This window comes from Egretta garzetta, unplaced genomic scaffold (genome assembly GCF_000687185.1).
Source record: "Egretta garzetta isolate BGI_Z169 unplaced genomic scaffold, ASM68718v1 scaffold602, whole genome shotgun sequence".
Classification (NCBI taxonomy): domain Eukaryota; kingdom Metazoa; phylum Chordata; class Aves; order Pelecaniformes; family Ardeidae; genus Egretta; species Egretta garzetta.
The window spans coordinates 10,567-20,950 of NW_009258893.1; the positions used below are offsets into that span (position 1 = coordinate 10,567).

At 48.9% G+C, this 10,384-nt stretch overlaps 2 protein-coding genes across 2 annotated transcripts in view; one reads left to right on the forward strand and one right to left on the reverse strand.

Moving 5' to 3' along the window:
- The window catches only part of ERAP1 (endoplasmic reticulum aminopeptidase 1), a gene marked incomplete at its 5' end in the record, with an annotated part of 14,599 nt that extends 6,596 nt beyond the window's left edge, over window positions 1-8,003 (forward strand). The window contains 8 exons of the mRNA XM_009634125.2: window positions 271-350; window positions 621-804; window positions 2,204-2,360; window positions 2,450-2,634; window positions 3,329-3,490; window positions 4,373-4,513; window positions 4,621-4,702; window positions 6,267-8,003. Of these exons, the coding sequence (XP_009632420.1) occupies window positions 271-350; window positions 621-804; window positions 2,204-2,360; window positions 2,450-2,634; window positions 3,329-3,490; window positions 4,373-4,513; window positions 4,621-4,702; window positions 6,267-6,413 (1,138 nt within the window). The remainder of the gene's footprint in view (window positions 1-270; window positions 351-620; window positions 805-2,203; window positions 2,361-2,449; window positions 2,635-3,328; window positions 3,491-4,372; window positions 4,514-4,620; window positions 4,703-6,266) is intronic.
- Window positions 8,004-8,781: 778 nt separating this feature from the next.
- CAST (calpastatin) overlaps window positions 8,782-10,384 on the reverse strand; it is a 70,442-nt gene continuing 68,839 nt past the window's right edge. The window contains exon 30 of the mRNA XM_035889759.1: window positions 8,782-10,022. The gene's annotated coding sequence lies outside the window, so the exon portion shown is untranslated. The remainder of the gene's footprint in view (window positions 10,023-10,384) is intronic.

The window sequence follows — 10,384 nt, forward strand, 5'->3', positions numbered from 1 at the left end:
TGGGGGGGCGGGGGAACCTGCCGCGGGAGCCGTGCTGGTGGCACTAGGCTGCAGAGTTCCTGTCGCTGCGGCTTCGGTGCCGGTCGTCCCCCAAGCAAAGGACGTGAAAGCTAGCTCGATGCATCTGGCTCTGCACTGAGGTCGGGGGTGTGAGCGCAGCGTGCTGCTGCGCCTGTGCGGGCAGAAGATGCTCAGCAGTTAGTTGGGGACACGCTGGAGAAGCCTTTGCAAAGGTCTTTCATTAAACAAAGCTCTCCTGTTTTGCAACAGGTACTTGTGGCACATTCCACTAACCTACATTACCAGTAAGTCTGACACCGTTCAGAGGTTTCTGATGACGACTAAAGCAGGTAATTTCTTTGACTAATTAGGCAATTGATTTATTTAGAGTTTGTTTGCAAGCCTTTTAGTTTTGCAGGGTTTTTTTCAGAATGCGGAGCTGGAACCAGAGAAGCAAATTTTTGTCAGCTCAATAATAGTGCTATAACGAGCTCTTAATATATTCAGACACTGTGTTACTGTGTTCTTTAAAGCACTGAAATGAGAGTAACAGTGTGATTGGATGTAGTAGCAGGATGCGTTTGAATCACTAAGGGAAACAGGAGTCGCGTTGTTTTCAGATGTCATTATCCTTCCGGAAGAGGTGGAGTGGGTTAAGTTCAACGTGGACATGAATGGGTATTACATTGTGCACTACGAAGATGATGGATGGGATCGTCTGATCACCCTTCTGAAAGAGAACCATACAGTGATTAGCAGCAACGACAGAGCAAGTCTCATTAACAACATATTCCAGCTTGTGAGGTACGGCCTTCTCTCCGAGCCTGACAAAGAATACAAACCCTGTATTTATGAGTAATGCCACGGAGGAAGGAGGCGTTGATCATGTACGTAGGATGCACTAAATCGGTTAAGCAGACCGTGGGCAATGTAAACCTGGGATTTCTCTTGACTGCAGTGGATTTATCTAAGCCTATTCAGTGAAATATGTCGTGTTCAATAAGGCCGTGCCAGCAGAAGGATGCCAGCGTGAAGAGGTGGACTGGGATAATGGTTCTGCACCTGGAAAGATACTGGTGCCACTTGTCAGATACAAACAAGGCTTTTACGGTTGTAAAGACACGACGCGATTATGATCGCAGTCAGATGCGTTAGAAGGGGCTGTGTTTTGGAGGCGTTTTGCAAAGGCTTGTGCGTAGCCTGGCACAGAGAACTGAAGAACCGACAGACGTAACTCCCGGGCTGAGTGCACGGTGTTCAAGAAAGAGGGTAGTGGGGGAGGTGGAAGAGAATTAAGATCGTATGCATTGGAGGTGGCAGCTCACAAGGAGATGTCAGCAGGGTTGGTCAGGATTTTTGTTTGTACAGCAAAAGAAAAGTCTTTCTAGTCTGAAGACAAAAGAGGAGAGTGAAGAAAGATTGGTCGGGACATTCAGGGAGCTCAGAGAGGCAAGGAAGGAGGGACAAGTTAGAGATGCAAACTGGGTTGAGCAGGGTTCATCTTATGATGGGTGGCTAGAACATGCTTGCATTTTGAGGCAGAAAAGGCAGGTGATAAGGACAAAATGAGAATGTGTGCAGGGAGCTGACGTGGAAAGGAAGCAGAAAAAAAGGTTTCACAGAAGGACGAAAGAATGAACAGGGAGAGTGAGAAAAGACCTCTCGCATCTCCTCTGTTTGCTCTCGGAAGAAATTATTGAGATGTGTCCTGGCAGAAAAGGAGAAGACAGTTTGCAAAGTCAGGTAAAGACAGTGAGGGAGCAGTTGGGATTGTGGCTTTGAGGGTTACTGCAGGCTAAGTCCCTACAGCGAGGGGAAAGGAGTCGCTGAGGAGATGACCTCAGTCGCCAGATTCCTACTCTGTGTGTGGTTGGCAGAGCAGAAGCAATAGTGGGGAGAGAGCAGGAGGGGGAGGCTGTGCTGGGATAACCTTGGCACGTGGGTGGGGGGCAGGAACTCGATCTTTCTAAATCATTCTCTTAGTCTGTTTCTTAGTTCAAAGATTAAGTATTAGGTTTCATAGCTTATGGAGCTGCTCAGCCACACATCACTTCAAAAAGCAAAGTAAAAGAGAGATTTGGGAATACCTTTAGGGCTTTCCTATTTGTATAGTTTTCTGAAAAACATTTCTCTTGGGTTTTGCTTTTAAGTTTGTTTAAGTTTAATTATAACTTGTCTTGTGCCCTCTCTTCTACTTCCTCAGAATGAAAAAATTATCAATTTCCAAAGCTTTTGATTTGACTTTGTACCTGAAACATGAGAGACAAATCATGCCTGTGCTGCAAGGTATGAACGAGCTGATCCCGATATACAGGCTCATTGAGAGGAGGGATATGGATGGTACAGAAAAACAGTTAAAGGTAATATTTCAAGTATCTAGAACTTCCTAACTCTGCCTGTGCCCTGTAAACGTGCTTTAAAGCATATCCATATTGTTACCTTATTTTAGGAGTATATAGTCCATCTATTTAAGGACCTGATTGACAGGCAGTCTTGGAGCGATGAAGGCTCGCTGTCTGAGAGGTTGCTTAGGGACTCGCTTCTGTGGTTCGCCTGCATCCACAAGTACCAGCCATGCGTGGACAAAGCCAAGGGATATTTTACAGAATGGCAGAAATCCGATGGAACCTTGAGGTCTGTTCTGTATCTGTTACTGGTTTTTTTGGTGCTCTGTTTAATTGCAGTAGAGTTAATTTATGAAAAGAGACAAACTTCAGTCCTTTCTGCTCTCTGAAGTTGAACCTTCTTACAGTTTTGTGTCTCAGTGCTGTAGCTTCCCCATGCCTTTATGGTTTGGTGCGTAGTATGTGCCCAAACTAGGGGACACATCACATGGTACGCCGCAGCTGGGGCCGTCAAAGGTGGTCTGAAAGGTGAAAATCACGTGTATTCCCTCATTTATGTGTATGAAGATTGACCTATAGCAGTTGTAAAAATAGGTAGCTACTGTTCATGAGCTTCACCTTATTTTTGTTTCACATCATGGCATAAGAACTCCCTAAAACACCCTCCAAAATGTCTCAAAGATTGTTCTGGGCAGGCCCAAGTATCTGACCGGGCATGGCCATGACAAAAATATTCAAAAATAAAGAAGGGCAAAAAAAAAGGAGTGATGAGCCCAGAATTTCTGGAAGGCATTTCCGAGGCAGGAACAATATGGAGATGCACCCTGAGATATTTAACTGTTTCCCAGCCACAGGGATCGCTTTCTAACGCCCCTGAGGGACCGTCCGCTATGCCAGCTGACGTGTGAGGGTGACATGGCTGGGTTTCTACGTGTATTCCCCAGTATGACATGGAGAGTAACTTCATATTCCATTTGCCACAGCTTGCCAGCAGATGTGAAGGCAGCCGTGTATGCTGTTGGAGCACAGACATCGGAAGGCTGGGATTTCCTCCTCAGTAAATACAGACTGCACTCGTTCAACGTAGAGAGGGAGAACATTGAGTTAGCGCTCAGCCTGAGCAGAAGTAAGGACAAGCTTCAGTGGTAAGTACTTACATTGAACAGAAATGCGTCTGGGGAAAATTCATGAGCATTGAAACAGGAAATAGAAGTATTCAGAGTCTTCTTTCCTAGCTTTTGAATTCCGTGATGTATGAAACGCGTTACCAAGGTAATGCGGTGGGAAGAAGTGGCCATGCCTTTTCATTTCCCCGTTTGCGGCCGGCACTCGATGCGCTCCGTGGCGTTTTGCAGCTGCTGCAGTTCGCAGTAGCCAGCTGGGGCAAGGACACCTCGTCTTTGCTTGGCAGACGCCTCCTCAGTTACTTTGATTGTACGTACATGTGCTGTACATCTCTGACAGACATTTGGGGTTTCCTGCTTCTGAGGCGGCTGAGCACCACTGAGGTTTTCAGGTGTTGCCTTCAAACCGTGCACTCTGTGACCCCGATTCTGCCGTCTGATGGGGTGAGAGCCTGGAGCACTGATGTACCTGTGTTCCGGTACCACTGGAGACGTGCTTTAGCTGTTTCATTATGTAATTATTCTTTGCATCCTAGTGCTGTTTGGACACCTTAATCATGGGCAGCATTTGCAGGCCTGAACTTTCCACTGATCGTTAGTGTAGAACAAATAACCTTTCTTACAGAGCGAGGAGCGAGGATCGTATTAATTTGGAAATTTTGAGCAGGAGCAAAAGGTAGCCTCATTTTTATCCTTAATATTCAGAGTGCAGGTCTGCCAAGTAGCTGTAATTGACAGAGTAACAGAAATGGGGATGGTGGATGTGGCTGAGGAGCACGCTGTGAAGAATGATGCGCCAGGAAATGTGAACTCTCAACCACGGTACCAAATACGAAGGGAATAGGAATTTCTCAGCGTTATCTATTGGTCTGAACAACTTCCATTTCTGTTCATAATTCTCAGGTTAATGGATCAAGGTCTGCGTGGTGACATCATACGGACTCAGGACCTCCCACACGTTATTGTCTTTGTTGCCAAAAACCCATCTGGGTATCACCTAGCTTGGGCATTTTTAAAAGAAAATTGGAAGAAAGTTGTAGAAAAGTAAGGAACCGAATTTGTTTTACTGCTCTCTCTACCCAATTGTACTTTAACAATCTACTTTCTACAAAACCAGACATTTTCTGAGTGAAGGTGATTCTTTTTGCCAGATTTGAACTCGGTTCGAATTCCGTGGCAAGCATTGTCACTGGGGTGACAAGTCGGTACTCAACAAGATCACAGCTTGCACAGGTAAGCCATTCAGATCCTGGCTTTAAAAAATAGTTGTGGTATAACTGAAATGAAAATCTGGATTAAGTCTTAATGTGGTGAAAGCACGACCGGTTACGGAGCACCAGGGCAATACCCTGCCTCTTCCTTGAAAGAGACTGCTGTGGTGAGGAGTGTGGCTACTCGGGGGAGAGCATCAGGTCAGCGGCAAGGAGAAGGATGTTCTTTGTTTAAGCAGTGAGTGGAGTGTGAACGTTTGCCTGCCAGAGGGTTCTTGGTTTACCCTGTCTCTACCAGTATTTCCTACCCGTTCTGGAAAGTAGTGAGGAAAAAAGTTGTCTTTTCATGGAGCAGACAGAAGAAAGGTGCTGGAAGACGGTGAGAAATCACCTCACTGTTCTGCATCTTCTGTTCCGGGGAAAACCCTCCGTGCTCCTGGATGTCGTGTGTAATCATTTTGTCTACTTACTGCGCAGTCTCTGTTGATTGTTGATTGCTGGCCACCCCAGAGTGGCCAATGTGTGGATTTAATGGCACTGCTGACAGTACCTTTCCAGAAGCTGCTACTTTTGTTGCCTGTTTAAAATTTTCTGCTGTAGGGCAAAACACAGGCATAACTAATGCAACTGTATTATATATGAACCGGAAAGAATACAGAATATAGTTCTCAGTCTTCGTTTTCAATCTGAGCGGACTCTCCCCGTGTGCCAACAGCAGTGTCCTGGCCGGTGGCACAGGCTGCAGGGACGTTTCTGTGTCCGCACAGAGATGTGGCTGCATCTGCCTCGGGACTTCGTACGAGTCTCTGAACAGAGACAAAGTCAGTACGAGCTTGAGAGAGAAAATGCCACAGCTCCCTTCCTTGTGCCCCGCTTGTGTCTGTCTTGTCCTTTGTGCAGGCATTGGCACCTTCTGTGGTGCTCACCAAAGTAAATTCTCAGAAATCGCACATGTCGTTTGTACAGTCACTGTCTCTTTTGAAAACATCTGTCTGCCCTTAACACCAGCTCAAGTCTGAGGCTGTAGTAAGTTTCCAGAAGGAGCCCTGTGATCAGGAGTGCCTCCTTTAAAAAAGAAGAACAAGAAGGGAACAAAAGTGCAGAAGGCAGCTGCCGGCCCTTCCCGCAGCCACAGGGAGTGCGGTGAATGCAAGGAGCAGAAGCAGCCTCCAGGTTTCCAGTGGCTGCCTCACAGGTGCCTCACTTGGCTCCCCAAGCACTGGCGGAGCTGGAGGGGTTTTTTTAGAACACTAAAAGGAGGCACAGACACTCCCCGAGCAGGGAAAACTTCCTGGAGTGCTCTGCTATCAGCAGTGAATGAGCTGACGGATCCCCCACGTGACCCGACAGCTCCTTCAGCTGCGCTTTGGTTATAATCTGACTTGAGCTGTAACCTTCCTCAGCTCGTGAGCTCTCACCACTGCCTGACCTTTCTAAAAAACTGTTCTTGGGGTGGACTTGGGAGGGGAGGGGGTGGAAGACCCAAGGCTGGGTTCGAGTGCCACAGATCTCGTGCTGGTCTTCCTGTGCACCTGAGAGACGTGGCTGCCTCTTCACCAACTGTTCCTTCATGTTTTTGTCAACAGGTGAAAGAATTCTTCAGTTCTCTGGAGGAAAAAAGCTCACAGCTCCGCTGTGTCCAGCAGGCCATTGAGACCATTGAAGACAATATACTGTGGATGGATAGAAATTTTGAGGAAATCAAAGTGTGGTTGCAAACCAACCGCCTGTAAATGAAGGCACCTTGCTTGTATTTGTTAGAAATAACTGGAAAGCACTAAAAAGATATGAAGATTCGGGCCTGGAGGGGCCGCTCAGTTGTACGAATTAGTTTCTCCGGATGGAGCTGCAAGGCAGTCTAATGTGGCTGCTCAGAATTTTTCTCCCTCATGGTTGTGGTTTGCTGGGAACAGAACCATTCCTTGATCTCTTTCACCGGGTAAGACTTTGAAAAGGCAACGCTGTGCAGCGAAGGAGGGCGTAGGAGAGGCCGACTGCTAGAGACCTGAAATGCGTCGCTTCTGGAAAAGCAGCAGGTACTGGGGGGCCAGCAGCCGAGAGAAACTCCACCTGGAATTGCTCACCCTTCCCGTGTCTCTCCTACAAAGCTGCAGCTGGAACACCGAGCAGCGCTAGACCTCTGGAGCAAAGCCCTCCGCCTGTCTTTATGGCGTAGGCTTCCGGGAGAATTAATTTTTACAAACACGTACCTCGGATCAAGCGGCACACAATTCAAAAAACCAGCCCCAAGTATTGGCTGTCATTAACAGCGCGTCTGTCAGAATAAATACCACAAGGGCTGCCCATGCAAGCTTTACCGTAGCCCTGGGGGGCTGGGGGTGGTTGCGGTGGTGTGGGGGCTGCGCAGGGGTGAGGCCCCGTCCCTGCTGCGCTCTCCCCTTAGTGCCGCCCTCTCCCAGCTGTTCTGCCCCACTCCTGCTGCTGCCAATATTTTGTCTGCGCTGGAAATACTGTTGTGCTCTAGGCAGCATTCGGGAAATGAGTGTGTACATTTCCTGGGCGGGGGGCGGGGGGGAAGGGGGGAAAGCTGTGATTTTTGCTTCAGATGATTTTTACTTCACATGATTTTTACTTTAGATGATTTTTAACCATCAGTTTGTTTTAGCAGGAATTTTTGCTTGTAATTATCCCTTTTTCACCTAACTGAAATGCAGCTGTTGTCAGGAGCACTCATTGACGTTTAACAGGACCGCCATTCATAACGCTCTTTGTTCCTTCTCTGTGGGGTGGTGGTGAAATCTTGCAGGTGTTTGGTTTTTTTGGTTTTTGTTTAGCAGGCACCTGTAAGTGGCTTCTGTTTACCTGCAGAAAACCTCTATTTCTGTACTTTAAAAAAAAAAAAAAAAATCCAGCTAATTACCACATGTGCTTAAATGCAGCTGAGCGCTTTGCTCTGACGACCTCGCCCTGTGCATGATTCCAGTGTTTATTTTCCAGGTCTGACCTGGCCTGGCTCAGCTTCCTCACTGATATGCTGAAGCATTCAGAAACTTTAACAAAGATAAGGATTTAGGGAAAAAGTCGTAATCATGAGCTATGGGCTCTGCCTTGCTCGCTCTTCTCGCAGCCAGAACCTACACCAGCCCAGGAAGTTGAAATCCACTTCCTCATTAGTTGGGAAAGGCCGTTGAGTTCTGCTGGTGAGTTCTGCTGTGGAGGGCAAAAAGCCGTCGCGGTGCTGGAGAAAATCCCATTTCCTGTCGCTCGCCGTAGCCCCTTACAGACGAGGCGTCGCGTGCCTGTTGGCGCACAAGGGGAGCGCCGAGCCAGCTGTGCGCCAGCTGTGCGGCGTCTTCTGCTGCCTCAGTTGCTTGCTTTAAAACCTTCTCAGAGCCGAGATGCAAATCTAACAAAAAATAAAATTCATTTACATGATTCTGGACAAAAAGTGCCTCATTTGTGTCATTTTGCACATTGATTTCTTTTGCCGTCATGCGCAGTGATTTGCACTGCTGCTGCTCCGCCTTAACTGCTTCATGGTCGGGGAAGTGTTGAGTCTTGAGTCTGCTCCCTGCCCGCCCCCTTTTTTTTTTACACGGAGGAAGTGTCAATTCGGCAGCGCGTGCCCAGACGCCCTGCACCCCCGCTGCGGAACACAGGGCGGGGGGGTTTATCACCAGCGGGTACGCCGATATGCCGGGTGTTGCCACGCAATGGATTTCACCGGTGGATCCGTGGCAGCGCACACAGACGTTTCAGACGCGCGCTCGCGGTCCCAGGCGTGCACAGGGCCGAGGCAAAAAAAAAAGGCGTCAGTAAAAGATTTAATCCTTGCTCCTGAACGCTCGTGCTTGCGCCTCCGTCTGTCAGCCGCTCCCCCCGCCGTGGCAGCCCGCGCGTTCAACGTGGTCCCGCAGCTTTGGAAACAAAGGAAAGGGGGGAGAAGCCCCCCAGCTGCGCGGTGATCAGAGCGCGAGGGCCCCCCGGAGCCGCGCTGATGGGTGTTCCGCGGGGATGTTTTTAAACACACAGTTTTAACATGCCCGTATTTGGTGGTTTTTTTATTATTCCCAGGGTTTCTTTTGTCTTGCCATTCAGAGAACAGCGGTCACGCACGGGAAGTTACAAACCACATAATGCGTTCTTAAAAACTTTATTAGTGTGACACAGGTTCTCGGTACAGACTGCGAAGAACAGCCAGGAGTCTGAATATCCCCAACTTGAATCTCCAGGCTGTCTCCGCAGTGCTGCGTGCCGGAGGCTGGCTTTGGCATCGGTACACGCCTCTGCAAGCTAACGGTGAAGCAGGGCGCGAGGGCGTGCAAGAAGATGTTCTGCAGGTTACGAAGACAGAGGCAAGCACCGTGAGGCGCGGGGCACGCGGGGGTCGCGACAGCCCCGCCTGCGAGAGACCCCCAAGAGGCGCCTGCTGCTGCCGGCCCTCGCGGAGCGGGTGAAGGCGGCGTGGCTCCGCGCAGCGTTAACTTCTGCCCCATCCCTGCAGTCCCGGCTGGGGCGTGAGGAACAGGAGCAAGGACTAGAAACAGTGCAAAATAAGAGAGAGAAAGTCTGCCTGCTGGCCTGAGCTTCTCTCCGATCCTGGCAAGGCTCATGCACCTTCCGTACTTCCCCTTCCGCGATGGTAACGGTGCCGTCGCCGCACCAGGCTCTGAATTTGTTCAGTCCAGGAGGCTCCTGATGTTACGAGACAACAGTACAGATCTGATGGGAAAAAAACCCAAACCCAAACCCCACTAAAACCCTTATCTGGTTTCTGTTAACTACAGCTCAGGTGGCACCCGGAACAGCAGCTTCATTACCAGATGCGCCTGACGAAGCGCTTAATCCCCAGTTTCTCACCCTTTAGCAGCCCACAGCTCACCGACCAGGGACTGGCTTGAGGGAGGACTGCGCAGCCAGGCTGAGGTGGGCTGAGGGGAGCTAAAGCTCTTCGCGTTCCAGAATGTTTAATGCATTCACTGCAGGGTTAAAAACACCAGCACACAGGAATTCTGCCGAGATTTACAGGCACTATGTGGAGATTATGTGCAAAAGTCTGCAGATTTTTTTTTTTTGGCATTGCTATTCATTTATGAAATAGATTTCTTGCAAATATAAAGCATTCTTTCCCTCTGAAAAATGAAGAAAATTACAAAAAAGTCAAAGCATATGAGCATAATAAAATGAATGGCTGGGGGGGAGGGGGAGGGGGAGACGCCTTACTCTACTACGGGGAAAAAAGAAAACACGATAAAAGTCCAGCAAGTGCTGCCGTACAAAAACCACCCGGAGTAACCACGTGCTTTTTGCATCAGCTTTTGTTCTTCAGGAGTAAGTATCCACCAACAGAAAGACGACGTTTTACACGATGTGCCAAGGTCCTGGGGAGAAGAAAAAGGAAAAGAAATTAAAGTGCTGATCTTCCTTAAGTTGGGGGAAAAAGAAATAAATCACAAAATACATCTGGGAAGAATTATCAGAGGTGTGAGTCTGCAGTGACTGAAAGAAGTCCAGGAAGATCAGGTATCGCCTGGAAGTGACACTGCAGCCAGGGGAGCAGCCCGACGCAGGCATGCAGCTTTGTCTTGCCCATTTGAAATCGGCTGCCAAATTTTCAGAGGGGATTCCACTCCACTTAACCGCTCAGAGGGGGCAGGGCTGTGCCCCCACCTGGGGAGGGCAGCTCCTCGGCAGGTCCCTCCGAAAGGCAGGACTTGGCCCCTCCTGGCTGGCGCGCGGGTGG